Genomic DNA, 15,681 nt, shown 5'->3' on the forward strand with positions numbered 1-15,681 from the left:
TCAAGACTCTAGACATCAGTTAAGGGAAGAGAGTGATCTCCGAGAGATGGAAAACATCAGGGCAAGCCCTGAAATTGCCATGGCCTTGGTCCTGAGACATTTCCCCCAACGGGACAGGGGAGGGCAACTGAGGCACAGCACTTCCCTAAGGCCCCACCTAAAACGGCTCTAAAACATAAAGTCTATTTTTTAAAAATGCTCAAACCAAAAGAAGGCAGAAAAAGAAAAGGGGAACAAAAAAAGATGAACAAATAGAAACCCAATAGCAAGATGAGTGTAATCACACCGATAACCATATTAAAAGAAGAGTTATAAACATGTCATTTGAAAGGCAGAGACTGTATGCTCTGGTAAAAAAGAAAAATCCTGTCTTTCTGTCTACAAGAAACCCATCTTCAATATAATTGTTAAAAGTAAAGGGATCTGAATGCAAGTGTGGTCCCCTGGATTGGACCCAAAGAAGACACGAGTGGAAAAAGTGACGAAATTCCAATAAAGTCTGTTATTTAGTTAACAGTAATGTGCCAACGTGGATTTCTTAGTTTTAACAAATATATTATAATATGTAAGGTGCTGGCATTGGGGTAAACTGGATGTAGGGTGTGCAGGGCTCTGAATTCTCTCAGCAGCTTTTCTGTGCATCCAAAATTATTCTAAAACACAAAGGTTAATTAAAAAAAAAAGTAGTCTACAGCCATGCTACCCTGAACAAGCCAGACCCTGGTATGATCTCGGGAAGCAAGATAAGCAGGATGGGGCGTGGTTAGTACTTGGATGGGAGACCAGGTGCTGTAGGCGTAAAAAATAAAAAAAATAAGAGATTGTGAGCTGACAAGGTCCTTGTAATCTGTGAGGTCAACCAAGGGTTGCCTTGCCTAATAAATAAACAAATAAATAAATGTTTGTAAATAAATAAGTAAAAATAAAGTAAAAAGCTGGAAGATCACGTATGCTAACAGCCAACAACATGATACTTATCAATAGAAAATTTCATAGCAATTGGAAACGGAAAGGCAGCCAGCAGCCTCTTCCACTATTTGCTGTAACTACAGCGACCGGCCCCTGAACCCGACCGGGTAATTTTGCCAGGATCCTGGGTGGAAACGGAGGGCATCACACGCGAAAAGTTACAAGAAGTTTAAAGAAAGGCCTGCTTACAGGGATGGTGCAAACTCCTCAGCCTGCCATCACTGGCCTTGCCGGACCTGCTCCCTGCCACCGCTGCGGACCCACCTGTTCACCCCAGGACTCCCACGACTCTACCGTACCAGTTCCCTCTGCGCCCCGCAAGCTGCGCTTGTTTCCCGCCTCCATAGATTCGAACGCGCCCTTCCCTCCGCCAGCTGCGCCGCTCGGGTTTTATTTATTAGAGAAGCTTCCCTTGCCGGTGGAGCCAGTTCTCACCCATCCCCCTCCTTTGAGTTCGTCATTCTCTATCCCGGCTCGCACATCCTGTACGGTAGGCAGTCTTACAATTACTACCACCCCAGTTCATAGCTAGGAATGATAATGACGGCTAACCAGAACCCAGCCAAAACAGTGCTGTGCGGAAAGGCGTAGGACCCAGTTCTGCCGTGCGTGTCCCCTCGGGGCCACCGTCCCCACCCTGTCTTCCGGCTTACCTAAAATGCCTATCGCGTCATTGCGTAGGCGGGGAAGGGCGTGCCCAAGTCAAGCTCGCAGCGGCCATTGGCTGAGCACAGTCGAGGAAGGCGGGGCAAGGTCTCCGCGTGACGTCAGGACGCCGCGGTCAGGACGTCGAAGCCCAAAGAAGACAGACGCTAGCAGGTTTGTGAGCAGTCCCGCGGCTGTGCTGCTATCGCCTTGGGTCGCTGCTGCCGAGTTCCGCAGGTGAACGGCCGAGGTGGGTGTCGGGAGCGGCGGGCGGGCACAGCGTCTCCTTTCGGCCTTACGCCCCGCGGGCCCCGAGGCCTCGGTGACTGTCACCCCAACGGACGCCGCGCGTGCGAGCGTCTACAGGGTGTGGCGGGCACAGGCGGCACTGCGCCTGCGCACGAGGGCTGAGGCGCGCGGCTGCGCACTCTCGTGCCTGTGTAATTGGTCCCTGCTCCCCGCCGGACCCTTGGAATTTCTGGGCTCCTAGCGCTCCTTCTTTCAACTCTCATTCACTAGGCGGTTCCACCGGGAGGACGGCGTTGCCCCGGGTAACAGGTGGCCCAGACACCTTCTCGGGAACGTGGTGCGCACGCGCGGCGCGACTCGGAGCTGTGGCTCTCGGGCCAGACAGTCGCAGGGATCGGGTGGGCTCTTCCTCCACCCGGCGCCCTCCTTTGCCTTCCCCGCGCCCGTTGGACGGCCAGGTGCCCCTCGCCTTCCACCGGCTTCTGCCTCCATCCCTAGACCTGCCCAGGACCCTCATTCCGGCCACTACTCCTACGCCTTACCCCCAGTTTCTTTCCTGTCCCATCTCACTACCCAGTTCATGAACATCTGCTTCCCTTGGTTCTTTTCCCCTTTTAACACTTTTTTTTAGGGCTTTCCTCAGCTCTAGACTTTCGTACCCCCTCACTTGGTGGATTGTCGGGTTCTTGAGCAGGATTTGCCTTTGATCCCCCCCCCCGCTTGAACTTGTCAATGTTATCCTAAGTTTAGGTCTCATTTCTTGACCCCAAGACACCCATTTACTTTCTTGTATTTCTCTGCACCTCACTGTAGACTTTGGGGTATGTTTTGGGTCTCTTTGGGCATTCCCAAAGCTTTTTCTACAGACTCTCAGCCTAGGTGATTGCCTCTACTGTCTCCCAGGGTGCCCTTCTAGAAACGTCCCAGGTAGGGTTCTTCACTGCCCTCAGGGGACCTATTAGAAGTCGCTCTTGCAGAGCTTTCTAGGAACTGTCTTCTTTATGTTGGCGTTCCCCTGGTGCACCCTCAACTTCTCCCTGCCTCTAGCTGTGACTTCCAGAAATCCCCTTTTCCTCTCAGGTTATTTTTCTTCTTTCTCAATGTTGAGGTGCTCTCAGATGCTTCCCTCCTTACAGAATTCTCAGAAATCTTTCCAAGCCTCCCAGCCTTCAGGGTCCACCCTCACTGGGCTCTGGGAGCGTCCTCTCTCTTCTGCCTCCTTTCAGGAGTTCTCGGACCCCTGACTGAGGTCCCCCATCCCACTCTTTGACCTCCCTGTCTAGCTCAGGGTTCCCTCCAATCCTTCCCTTTCTCACATGGGTTTCAGGTTCTTCTGTTTACCTTCGGAAAATTTCTCTAGACTTACCTGTTGTCACATCGTTCATTCTCCTCCCGGAGGGCCACAGAGAGGCCCAGCTTTCCCCCTCACACAGCCTTTTTCTTCCACACCCAGAATTCTCCTCAGTTCTCTGCCCCAGGGGATCCTTTCTCAAACTCCCCTTTTCTGCCTAGCTTCTCGTGAGTCCGCGTACTTCTCTTTCCTGCTTTGTGGTGTGTTTCTTGCTCTCTTGAGTTTCCCTAATTCATTCTTTTTCTCACAGACAGTGAAAAAGCAGTCTGGCTCCCGAAGTCCACCCCTTACACCCCAGGGTCCAGATGGCGGCCAACGTGGGTGATCAACGTAACACGGACTGGTTAGTGGGTTAGAGGGGCAGTGACCGGAGGGGAGGGCAAGAGGAAGCCAGCCCCAGCCCATCCTCTGGGATGGAACTTCACACAGAGTCGGGTGGGTGATGTAGCAGTCCCTGGTGGTGGGAATGGGGCTGAGACTTCTGGCAAGAGGGAGGGTAAAAGAAGCATTTGGTTGTAGTGTGGACAAAGTCAAGCCTTCTGAGCTTTAATTTTTCACAGTATAGTGCTTGTTTTGCAAAATTGGTGATTCATTCAATGAACTGTGATTAGGAGGCAGCCTCCAACTGCCTCAGCCATTTATCTTTAATTCCTTATTTTTTCCAAAATGGTGTAATTATTACCTGCCGACTAAAGTGGTGTTAGATAGGATTCGCTGATTTCTAAAGCTTTTAGACCTACTAGGTACCGGGTCCCATGCTAAGTGGTCTGGATACTGTTAATCATTGTGTTTGATTTTTAACAAATGTATACCAGGTACCTGGAAAAGTACCTTAAGTGGGTCATCTCATTTATTCTTCACAGAAAAGTGAAACATGCTGGTCATCAGCATATCACAGATTAGGAAATTTATTTGCAACAGATAGAGGGAGATCTGGGATGGCAGCCTTGGTGTTTACCTTTCTCTGTCTTGCCCACTGTGTGCAGTGGGGAGAGCAGCCTGACTCAGCATCTGCACTCTGCAGGTCCTCTCAGTACAGCATGGTGGCTGGGGCAGGCAGAGAGAACGGCATGGAGACGCCCATGCACGAGAACCCCGAGTGGGAGAAGGCCCGCCAGGCCCTGGCCAGCATCAGCAAGGCGGGTGCTGCTGGCAGCTCTGCCAAGGCTAGCAGCAATGGTCCTGTGGCCAGCGCACAGGTGAGAAGGCTGCACAGTCTAGGCCTCCTGATGAGGGGTTTCTCGGGGAGGGATACACTTGGCATCCTCTCGTATCACTGGGTCAGAGTACTCTGAAAATATTCTCAGAGCCCTAGTGTGGGGGAAGCAAGGACTGTTTCTTTGAAGCATCCAGGGCACCATGTGTCCTTATCCCTGGGAATCCTACCTGAAGAGGGAGATGTGCCTGCGGTCCCTAAGGTGACCAAGTCCGTTGGTAGGGGTGGTGGCTATTTGTGGAGAGAGATGCCAGGTTCTGTTCCTTGGCAGTTAACCAGTAGATAGGTCCGTGGGCTCCTGCTGCTGAGGTTGACAGCGTGTGGGTCTCTGTCCGCAGTATGTGTCCCAGGCGGAAGCCGCGGCTCTACAGCAGCAGCAGTACTACCAGTGGTACCAGCAGTACAGCTACGCCTATCCCTATAGCTACTACTACCCCATGGTGAGTGCCCAACCCCTGGAGCAGGTGGGGCCACTGGAGTGGGTCCTGGGTTGTGGATGGATTGAAAACATTGTGACAGCCAACCGCTGAAAACCCCCCAGTAGCTCATCGCCCACAAGATTAATTCCCAGGGCCACCTGTGATCCACCAGGCCTTGCTTTATCTGGTTCCAACCACCTCTCTTCCCACATTGACTCCACAGCTACCACAGAGACCCTGATCTTCCCACAGTGAGGTCACTGGTGCTCTGTGGCTGCTCTCCTTCCTATGTGCAACACCTTGCTGTGTCCCCACCTCCCAGGGTGCTGCCCGGGTGATGCCTAAAGAGAGCGCTTTTCTATGAGAAACTATAGGAATATTCCCCCGCACCCAGCCACTCTGCTGCTTCCCTCGGCCTTTTCTTTCGTGGCACGCATTGCTGACGTGTTATGTGTTTGTCATAACTGCCTGTGTTATGAGTGCCAGCTTCATTTGAGCGTGGCCCTTTACCTCTTGCTTTTGTTCTATGGTAGTACTTAGAAGAGTTGGCACTCAGTAAAGAATTGGGGAACAGAGAAATGCCTCTGAGAACTAGCAGAAGTGGGATGTAGAGTTGTTAGTTTTCCTTTTATTTTGTAATTTTTTACTATAGAATTTGGTGCATTTATGTCGTGGAGAGAGAAGGCTGAGGGGTGAGGGGTGTGGGAGGGCCATGACTGCGTATGGCTGCTGAGTGGCAGGTGGAGGGAGTACCAGTCCACCACTGACGCTCCCTCCTGCCCTGGCAGGGCATGTACCAGAGCTATGGCTCCTCACAGTACGGGATGGCTGGCTCCTACGGCTCCGCCACACCTCAGCAGCCCTCTGCCCCCCAGCACCAAGGGGCTCTGAACCAGGTAACCAACACCCCAACCTGATTCTGGGTCGTGTTCCAGCTGGGGGTGTTGTTTTCTGAGGGAGCTAGCAATGGGGACACCTGCGTTAAAGTTGACTCCCCACCTTTCCCTCCTGCTGATGCCAAGCAAGTCCTGCTGTGAGTATGAGAGTGGAGCAGGGATCTCGAAACCGGGATGGGTATAGGGCTTGGGCAGGGCCAGGGCCTGGGCTGTTGGGGCGATGGTAGGAGCAGCTTGTCTTCTGTGTTCCTCCTGCACATGCACTCACGCACACAATCACAGTCTCCCCACCCACACACAGACACACACACTCTCACACACACACACAGACACTCTGGCCTTTCACTTAATGTGCACCTTGGCAGAATAGAGAGCAGTGCTGGGAGGTGGTTAGACCCTGGTTTGAATCTTGGCACTCTCTCTGGCAATGTGATTACAAGACAGGCCACGTGACCTCCCAGCTCGGAGAGTGGGTGGGGCAACTGTGTTATTTTGGGGTTCCTCCTGCAAGTGTGTGTGATCCTATGTGCACCTTCACTGGCCTAGGACACATGCTCAGCTTGTAACCACTGGGGGCGCTGCCCCTGGCAGCTGGGGCCACAGGAAAGGAGCTCTGCACCTAGCCTTCTCCCCTGTGGAGGGCGGTTTGTGAGATCACACCTCAGGCTGAGGTCACAGCAGAGCTGAGAACTGAGCACTGTCTAGATTGAGGACAGTGAGAGAGCAGCGCAGAGCTTTGCTCCTGCCCTCAGCACCATTTCCTCCAACAGCCCCCGGTCCCTGGCATGGATGACAGCATGTCGTACCAGGCACCCCCCCAGCAGCTGCCCACGGCCCAGCCCCCTCAACCCTCCAACGCCCCACACGGGGCTCATGCTCTGAACAGTGGCCCCCAGCCTGGGACGGCCCCAGCCACACAGCACAGCCAGGCAGGGCCCACCTCAGGCCAGGCCTACGGGCCACACGCCTACACTGAGCCCGCTAAGCCCAAGAAAAGCCAGCAGCTGTGGAACCGCATGAAGCGTAAGAGGGCAACACAGGGAAATGAGGGTGTGAGGCACTGGGTGCTGGGATGGTCCCACAGCCGTGGGGTGGCCACCTGGAGCTGCAACCATCCATTCTTGGGGTTAAAGCAGCTCCAAGGGGCCCAGGGTAGACCTAACCCCAGCTTTCGCTGCCTTCACAGCTGCCCCTGGGACTGGTGGTCTCAAGTTTAACATTCAGAAACGGCCCTTTGCTGTCACCAGCCAGAACTTCAGCTCTACCTCAGAGAGCCAACACAGCGGCTTTGGCCCCCAGCCCAATCCTGAGAAGGCCCAGAACCACAGGTGACGGCCCCCTTACCTCCATGCTTAGCACCCATGTACAGCTCACTGCAGGTTCTGCTCCCTGAGTGTCTGGCTGCCTTCTCAGGGAGGGTGAAGGCTCTCCCTCAGGGTTGCCATGAGTGTTGAACTGGAGGGAAGAGGAAACACTGGAGTTGTGTGGCACATACGTCGGATCCAGTGGTAGTGACGACAGGCTTCATTGGGGTGGGTGCACCCCAGCTGAGCCCATCTCTTCCCTCACCCAGGGGGAGCCTGTCTGGGAAGCCTGACGACTGGCCACAGGATATGAAGGAGTATGTGGAGCGCTGCTTCACAGCCTGTGAGTCGGAGGAAGACAAGGACCGGACGGAAAAGCTGCTCAAGGAGGTGCTGCAGGCCCGGCTCCAAGACGGCTCGGCTTACACCATTGACTGGAGCCGGGAGCCCTTGCCCGGGTGAGGGCTGCCTGGGTGCCTGGGTTGGGACCTGTTCCTGGGCAGGCAGGGGGTGGGGCTGAGGAGGTGAGGAGTAGGTGTGTGTATGGCATAGGCACTCTCTAGAGCCTGGGTTTGCTTCCCCCTGTGGCGTGTTAGCTGAGTTGCCTGGGGGAAGCTCTCCTACCTGGGGCAGCATGTCCCTGGGGCAGGGGGCAGACAGGGTTGTGGGAGTACAGGTTGGTGATGTCCTGCCCTGCTTTGTCCTCAGGCTGACTCGGGACCCTGTGGCTGATAGCCCTAAGAAGAAGCGGTGGGAGGCCCCCAGCAGCCTCCACCCTCCCAGGGGAGCAGGCGCTGTGACCAGAGGTGGGGGCGCCCAGTCTCAGCGTGGAACACCAGGGGCTGGGGGAGCCGGCCGAGCACGGGGCAGCAGCTTTGCCAAGTTTGGCAACCGCAATGTTTTCATGAAGGACCACAGTTCCTCCTCCAGCACTGACTCACGCTCCCGTTCTTCCTCCCGGTCCCCTACCCGCCACTTCCGCCGCAGGTACACTGGCTCCAGGTGGGATGGGCCTGTGGGGGAGCCAGGTTGGGCCTCACTCTTCTGTTTCTTCTGCAGTGACTCGCACTCGGACTCTGACAGCTCCTACTCAGGGAATGAGTGTCAGCCTGTGGGTCGCAGGAACCCGCCCCCCAAGGGCCGGGGGGGTCGAGGGGCCCACATGGATCGGGGCCGAGGCAGGGCACAGCGTGGGAAGAGGTAAACCTTTGGGCGGGTGGCCAGGAGCAGGGGCTGTGCCCTTGGGGAACACTGGAGAGGCAGATAGTTGGCCACTACTGTGACCAGACCAGATAGTGCATAAATGCCCACCTCCTCCTTTGGACCCCTTTCCACAGGCATGACTTAGCTCCCACCAAGCGTAACCGCAAGAGGATGGTGGCGCTGGAATGTGAGGATCCAGAGCGCGAGCTAAAAAAGCAGAAACGGGCGGCCCGTTTCCAGCATGGACATTCCCGCCGCCTGCGCCTTGAGCCCCTGGTGCTTCAGGTGGGCGGCCTGGAGAGCTGCGGGGCCGACCCCGACTGGCAGGAGCTGCAGATTGTGGGCACCTGCCCTGATGTAACCAAGCACTACCTGCGACTCACCTGTGCCCCCGACCCGTCCACCGTACGGCCTGTGGCAGTAAGTGTCAGTGGGAAGGGCAAGTCCTCCATGGGAACCCAGCTGGCCAGGTAGGTGCTGAGAGAAGTGGGCTAGAGACAGCTCGTGCCTCGGAGCCCTGAGTCCCTTGTGTGCAGCCTTGTCAGGAGACTTGCTCAGTCTCTGGGTCTCTGTCCTAGACAGGGAGAAAGATCCTAGTGTTCTTCACTGAGACCGACAGGACAGTGGTGGACGTTCCATGCGAGGCGGAGCACACACCGGGTGCTGACATGGCACCAGGGTCAGGAGCGCTTATTTGTTCATGTCAGAGTTCTTGTTCATGGGGGTAGCAAGTCCCTGAGTGGTCTGATGTCACAGCCCTCATGTGAAACACCAAGTTAGCGGAACTGTAACAGGTTCTGTCTGCCCCTGCCCTGCGGCCCATCCCACTCAGCCTGCCTTCTTTCCCAGGTTTTGAAGAAGTCACTGTGCATGGTCAAGTCCCACTGGAAAGAGAAGCAGGACTATGCCTTCGCCTGTGAGCAGATGAAGTCCATCCGGCAGGACCTGACGGTGAGGCAGGGTTGCGATGGCCCGGTGGGGCATGTCCCGCCCTGGCCTGGCCTGACTCCTCTCTCCCCGCCACCCAGGTGCAAGGCGTGCGCACGGAGTTCACTGTGGAGGTATATGAGACGCACGCCCGCATTGCACTGGAGAAGGTAAGTAGGTTGACAGGGCCCAGCCCATCTTCAGCTCTCTCCCTGGCCTCACTCTGCTCCTCCTTTCCCTCCTTGCTCTTGCCACTAGGGTGACCATGAGGAGTTCAACCAGTGCCAGACGCAGCTCAAGTCGCTGTATGCAGAGAACCTGGCAGGCAACGTGGGCGAGTTCACCGCCTATCGGATCCTCTACTACATCTTCACCAAGAACTCAGGAGGTGAGAGGACTGGCTGCGGACTGGCAGCTCCAGGCCCTAGGGTTGGGCCCCACTGACCTTTTGTCTTGGGTTCAGACATCACCACGGAGCTGGCGTACCTGACACGGGAGCTGAAGACGGATCCCTGTGTGGCCCATGCCTTGGCGCTCAGGGCAGCCTGGGCTCTGGGCAACTACCACCGCTTCTTCCGGCTGTATTGCCACGCACCCTGTATGTCTGGCTACCTCGTAGACAAGTTTGCAGACCGAGAGCGCAAGGCCGCACTCAAAGCCATGATCAAAACGTATGTGCCGCTGGGCTCTCCCGCCTTCTCCTCTGCTCACTCTTGCTGGCCTGTGGGCCTCAGGCTCCCGTCCCCAATCTCTCCTCTTTTCTTCCCACTCACAGCACCTTCTACTTTTCCTTCCCTTTGCAGACCCCCTCGTCTTGGTCCTTCTCTGTCTCTGTCTTCTATCTTCTCTGTCTCACTGCTCCGGGATCCCTCTCCACCCCTGCTAATCTCTTTCTTCTGCTCACGATAACTGTGACCCTAGCTGGTCTGCAACTTATTTCAAGCCCTAGGCTCCTCCCTGCGAGGTCTCTGTCCAATCTTTTTATCTCGGTTCTTGTCACTGGGCTCCTGCTCTAGAGAAAAAGTAGAAAAGATGGCCCTGCTCTTGGTGGCTTCTGGTCTCATGGGACAGGATCCTTTCCCCACTTGAGTCCTCTGAGGGTGCAGATGAGCTTAGGAAAACAGGCACGGTGCGGGGCAGGCTGGTCCTGGGCTGTTCTTAAGAAGGGCTTGTCCTCCCAGACCTGAATTGCGCCCACAATGTTATGAGCACGAGGTCCTCATGGCAGTGAGACTCCCCATGGGGACGTAGAGCAATGTTAGGAGACATCTTTTGTTGTCACAAGTCAGGGGTGCTACTGGCCTCTCGTGGGTGGAGACCAGGGATGCTGCTGACTAGCCTGCAGTGCGCCCCACATCAGAACCCCTGGTCGGGTTGGTAGGTCCGCGGGGCCTTGAATGCCATATCCATTAGGTTGGGGGTCATGGGGATGGTTTGGAGCTGGGGAGGGATGGTCAGCTTGAAGGTCAGGTACATACTCTAGGATCCGGTTCAGCTAAAGAAGATTTAAGGGAAAGGCCAAGCCAGGGCAAGGGCCACTGAAACAGAAGGGGACCTGAGGTGGAAACATGCAGGGCGAGGAAGCATAGGACCTAGCTATAGGCCAGGCATTGGAAGGGGCAGTGGGCCTGGAGGACCCTGGCTGCCCCTCCGAATCCACCCTGTGCAGCTGGACAGGCCCCTGAGGGTAGGTCTTGAGCCTTTGTGAGCTCATGGTATAGCTGAGCCACTGACTATTTGGTGTTAGTGTATGTGTGCTTGGCTTCTGGTGGGAACACAACAATGTGCCTTGTGGGAGGGGCCCTGGCCTATCACTGGCCTCATGCTCTCATGCCTTCTCACTTCGTAACTTGGTACTGCCTTTCTCTGGGTGGCTAGGAGGCCAGCTCAGGTGTGGGGGCAGCAGGCTTTCCCATGCCCCTACCCATGGGGACACTGACTTGGGGCAGGATTACTTTATGCCATTTCCTAGGTGACACTGGTCAGGTGGCTCTCCTTTTAGACCCGCACTTTCTTTACTGTTTATAAAGGGTAGGTGACACGGCTTGCAGATGAGAATTCAGTAAGTCAGTGTGACAGCACTTGGAACAGCTCTTCCTGGCACATGCCAAGTTCATAGTCTATAGTCTTTTCTTGACAACCAGAAATTCCTGTTCTGAGTATGTAGTAAGTGCTGGCTGACACCTGTGTCTGGGACGTACCGAGGCACTCTGGCCCAGTGTTGGGGTCCCTGAGGGTCGGGCCAGAGTAGCAATAAGCCTTTCAGTCCCATGCCTGTCCCCATGAGTCATTCCCTCTGCCTGGCCCCTGCCCCTTGGCCATTGCAGCCCTCTTCTGAGGGACTGCTCAGGCCCTCGAGCTGTGAAGGAGCCAACTGGGCCCTTCTCTCCTGTCCCTCTCCTTCCCTGTCCCTCTGCACAGGTAAGTGAGGGTGAGGGGGGCATACCTGGGGGTGGGGCCATGAGCCCCACCCCGGGCCCCCCCAAGCCCCAGAGGTGGGGAGGCTAGGGCGGGGGTGAGAGGTCAACAGGTAACGTGCTGAGGAAACCTTTTGGGTATCCGAAGGGGGGGCCACCCACTCCCTGCTTGTGGGGCCCCCCCACCCACCACCCGCCTCATCACATTCTCCTCTTATCTCCGTAGCTTCCGCCCTGCGCTGCCCATCTCCTACCTGCAGGCCGAACTGGCTTTCGAGGGCGAGGCCGCCTGCCGGGCCTTCCTAGAGCCCCTGGGCCTGGCCTACACGGGCCCGGACAACGCCAGCATCGACTGCCGCCTCAGCCTGGCGCAGCTGTCCGCCTTCTGAGCACCAGCGCGACGGGGGTGGGGGGCAGGGCTGCGGCCCCCAGAGCTGCCTCTGCAGATTTTGTTTTTTGAGCCGTGGACTTGGCCTGTAAATTAATTATGGGGAGTGGGCTCCAGGAAGAGCCACCATCCTTACCCCAGTTTTCCTACCGGGGAGTCTGTACAGAGATTTTTTCTACATTTTTATTTTTTGCTCAGAGGGGTGGGATCGGGAGGAGGGTTGGGGATGGCGGAGGGTGGGGGCATGGTCTGTGTCCACCCTGCACCTCCACTAATGCTGTCTCAGTGTTTTTTCTCTCTCTCTCTCGAGCTTGTACTCCGGCATCAACCCGGCACCCTGGCCTGTCCCATGCCGGGGGGCCAGCAGAAGACGACAGGCTGCTCCGCCTGTGCCCGCTGCGGCGGGGGCACCAGCACGCCGCCCTGCCGCCCACCCGCCTGCCTCACCACAGACTCTTACTGCCCAGCCCTCCGGGGCCTCAGTGTTTGGGGCGAGGGGAGCCCATAGAGACTGCGCCCTGCCCTCGGCCCCCCACCCCAGAAACGCCGACACCACACCACCAGCAGATCCACACCGCCACCTCACACTGAGGATTCCGGAGGCCAACGCGGGACCTCGCCAGCCGGGCCGCCTCGTCTGCAGTTGTACTAAGTTGTCTCATGTCCTTCCCTTCACCCCAGTGTTTCTTCTGGTTTTTTTTCTTCTCCCTCCTCCTCCCCCCTACTTGTTTCAGCACAGGTAAACGGTTCCCCCTCCCTGCCTTCATGGATCACCAGCTCACGTCATGTTTCCTTCTCTTTTCTTTTTGTGTGTGTTTAAGTTATTTTTTTCTTCTTCCTCCCCTTTTCTTTTGGTCCTCCCTCCCTCTTCTGCCATGTAACTGGAGGATGTGCAATGAGTTTGCAAACAGCTGGACTGTCAGGCTGCTTTTTTTCCAGATGTCCCTCCTCTGCCTTCCTTCCCCTTCCTCTCCCTCCCCTTTCTTTCCTTCATTCTTTCCTTGGAGCACTGAGCACCGTTTTGAAGCTTGAGAGAAACCAAAATTAAAGAGAGAGAGAGAGTGCGCTGTTCCTCTTGCTTTGGCTGGATATCATCCGGTGGTTTGGTGGTTTGGGGTTGACACGGATTGTCTTCCCAGAGGTCTGGGACTGTTACCCCAAGGGGACCTCAGCCAGGGGTTGGTAGGTGTCCCCTGCCCTCCCCATGTGGTACAGCCGGACTTGCCCCATGGGCTGGCTCCCCCAGCTCCTGCCCTGGGCTGAACCCAGTGGTAAGGAGGCAGCCTTGGGAGCCCCTGGGCACCTTGGCCAATGTCATGTTGGGGGTGTAGCCCCCCAGGGGGCTGTAGCACTCGGAGTCCCTGGGCCTCCAGCCTCTGGCTCAGCTCCTTGGGCCATGCATTCCAAGGAGGGGGTGGGCGGTGCACAGAGCACTTAGGAGTCCAGGAGCAGCAGCCGCCCAAACTAAAGCTGCGACGGCTCCTGAAGTCCATGGGCTGAGATTGTACATCTCAGTGCTTCAGTGGCTGTGGCAGCCGCCTTGGGGCCCCACCAGCCTCAGCAAGGCCAGCGTCGGGTGGAGGGCCTGCACAGGCACTGAACGGAGCGCATGATGGCGTGGCTCAGACCAGCTCTTCCTGGGCTTTGGCCACCCCTGCCCGCAGCCCGTGCTCTGTCCTCAGAGCCACAAAGTGCACAGGACTGGTTGGTGAGGGGCCACGCCCTTAGCCACGGTGGCCTCTCTGACCAACGACCACATTACATTTTAGTCTTAGAGTTACAACAAAGAACCTGAAAAACAAACATGGAGGTTAAATAACATTAATGGGTTAATAATGAGATAAAAATACCTTGAGACAAATGAAAACAATGAACCAAAATCTATGGGACACAGAGAGAGCAGCCCTAAGAGGGAAATTCATAATACGGGTCTACCTCAAGAAACAAGAAAATTTTCAAATCTAACCTTTGACCTACAGGAACTAGAAAAAAAGACAAAAGTGAATAGCAGGAATTAAAGATTAAGAGCAGAAATAGACTGTGTAAAAACAATATAAAATAAAACCAAGAGCTGGTTCCTTGAAATGATAAACCTTTAATAAGACAAAAAGGAGAGGGGACCCTAATACTTCCCAGGGTCTCTTGGGGCTGCCACGACCTGCGCCTCTCTAGTCCTGGCTTCAGCAGCCGGCTTCAGCACCCTTTCAGGTTCCATCTACGAGATATCCTGGCCCCGTCCAGGTCCTGGGCCTTCACAGACACCAGCGCCAGAGGACCTGCTTTCGGGACTGTCCAAGCCAGCTCTCCGTGCCCGCCCGCCTAGGCGCCAGTGGAGGCAGCATCTATGCCGTCCTTCGAGGGCCTGGTCCCATGGGTGTTCTCGACCCCGTGCGCGTCCGCGCGGTCGTGCGCATCTCCATCCTCGTGTGCTCCCCCGCCCTCGAGTGCGTCCACGACGGTGGGGCCGGGGCTCTCCGCCGACCCTGATCCGAAGACAAGATCGGTGCTCGGGTCGCGGTCTCACATGACGCAGTCGCGGAAGTGAAAGTACCGCACGCGGTGCTGCGGCATGACCAGCACCGCCAGCGGCTCGTCCCAGCAAATAGTGCTGAAGGGCTCCTCGCGCACGCCCAGAAAGCGGTCGGAGTAGCCCACCGAAAAGTCGGCTCGGCCCAGCAGCTGGTCCCAGCGGATGCGCGGGACGACGGCCGTGGCCGTGCGCAGCAGCGGTTTCTTGGCCCCGGACCCATCCTCGGCCTCAGCCCCAGCCCGGGCCCGGGAGTGGGGCTGGCGGCAGCGGGCGCCGAAGCGACAGCAGCCCTACAAGGAAGAAGCGGCAGACCGGTAGCCCTACAGGAAGAAATGGCCGCCGCCATGGAAACCAGGGTGCAGCTGACGAGCCCGTCTCGCCAAGGTTGCCCCGCACGGTGGGCGACTTTGCCCGGACCCGGACAGTGACCTGACTGTGACGTCACTGGAGGGCACTCGGGCCCAAGCGGATCTCCCTCCATGGTGTCCTCTGGGAGTCTGACTCCGCCCCCTTCGCGGACAGCGGTTTACATTTGTGGCCTAATTGATTTACCGGTCCTCCTTGGGCCTGAGCGAGCCTGGCTCCGCCCCTGTCTTAATGATTTGCGTGTGCTGCCAAGCCCCTCTGTCCCCTCCTCTCCCCCGGCTGGTCGCGCCTTCCACGGACGCCCGGGACAACCAGACATCTATCTGCAGATTCAGACAGAACTTCGTCGCCCAGACTTGACGCAGCTGCCGCCCTCGCCCTCGGGCCGACACACCTTTAGGGGACAAGGAGCCCTCCCTTCAGAGGACTACGCCTACTCTCGACCACTTTTCTGTGCGGCCGATCCCAGGGTAAAGGGCAGCTCGCCCCGGTGGCGTCCACTAAACTCGGTCCGGCCGCTGGAGCGAGTCAGGTCGCGCGGGATGGCGTCTGTCCGTCAGCAGCGCTGTCAACAGGATGAATGAAAGAGGCTGTGGGAGCAGCCACGTAGGGACCCCGCCTCTGAGAGAGGACCGCCTAGCCACGTCCCCTAGCTCTCTTAAAGGGGCCGCATCCCATCACTCAAGGCCCATCATCAGCCTCGCCCTGGCCAGCCCGGTCTCCGCCGGGACATGAATTCCAGGTGGCACACCTGGCTCTTAAAGGCGCTGGGACCCCATCATACTCCTGTTCCCACGTACA

The 15,681-nt window shown here is 56.7% G+C and overlaps 2 protein-coding genes across 7 annotated transcripts; one reads left to right on the forward strand and one right to left on the reverse strand.

The window, feature by feature from the left end:
- The first annotated feature begins 1,714 nt into the window (after window positions 1–1,714).
- Window positions 1,715–13,055, forward strand: LENG8 (leukocyte receptor cluster member 8). Of its 6 annotated transcripts, XM_039879836.1 has the most exons (16): window positions 1,715–1,864; window positions 3,465–3,557; window positions 4,239–4,413; window positions 4,769–4,870; window positions 5,638–5,745; window positions 6,516–6,768; window positions 6,932–7,073; window positions 7,319–7,507; window positions 7,758–8,036; window positions 8,109–8,249; window positions 8,387–8,672; window positions 9,102–9,203; window positions 9,281–9,349; window positions 9,438–9,567; window positions 9,643–9,850; window positions 11,823–13,055. In XM_039879836.1, exons 2-16 carry the CDS (start codon window positions 3,520–3,522, stop codon window positions 11,983–11,985), a joined length of 2,385 nt encoding a protein of 794 aa, XP_039735770.1. In that variant the 5' UTR covers window positions 1,715–1,864; window positions 3,465–3,519; the 3' UTR covers window positions 11,986–13,055. The 6 variants fall into 6 exon arrangements, with proteins under 6 accessions (XP_039735770.1, XP_039735766.1, XP_039735771.1 ...); XM_039879832.1 differs by lacking the exon at window positions 11,823–13,055 and having other exon boundaries at window positions 9,643–11,314; XM_039879834.1 differs by lacking the exon at window positions 11,823–13,055 and having other exon boundaries at window positions 1,718–1,788; window positions 9,643–11,314.
- On the reverse strand, window positions 12,678–15,572 carry LENG9 (leukocyte receptor cluster member 9). The gene is given in 9 exon segments (XM_039879910.1): window positions 12,678–13,220; window positions 13,222–13,317; window positions 13,319–13,372; window positions 13,374–13,532; window positions 13,534–13,582; window positions 13,584–13,708; window positions 14,307–14,798; window positions 14,800–14,947; window positions 15,562–15,572. Coding segments are annotated over 9 exon segments (1,218 nt in total). The 3' UTR covers window positions 12,678–13,136.
- Window positions 15,573–15,681: the final 109 nt, after the last annotated feature.

Source organism: Pteropus medius, unplaced genomic scaffold (assembly GCF_902729225.1).
Source record: "Pteropus medius unplaced genomic scaffold, Ma_sr-lr_union100, whole genome shotgun sequence".
In the NCBI taxonomy this organism is placed as follows: Eukaryota; Metazoa; Chordata; class Mammalia; order Chiroptera; family Pteropodidae; genus Pteropus; species Pteropus medius.

What these genes read in the sequence shown, in the direction of transcription:
- LENG8 (XM_039879832.1), top strand. Translation starts at nt 3,520, where the DNA reads ATGGCGGCCAACGTGGGTGATCAACGTAACACGGACTG. An exon ending in ACCAAGGGGCTCTGAACCAG is followed by an intron (nt 5,746 to 6,515) that starts GTAACCAACACC and finishes TTCCTCCAACAG; the next exon opens with CCCCCGGTCCCTGGCATGGA. An exon ending in AGCCGGGAGCCCTTGCCCGG is followed by an intron (nt 7,508 to 7,757) that starts GTGAGGGCTGCC and finishes CTTTGTCCTCAG; the next exon opens with GCTGACTCGGGACCCTGTGG.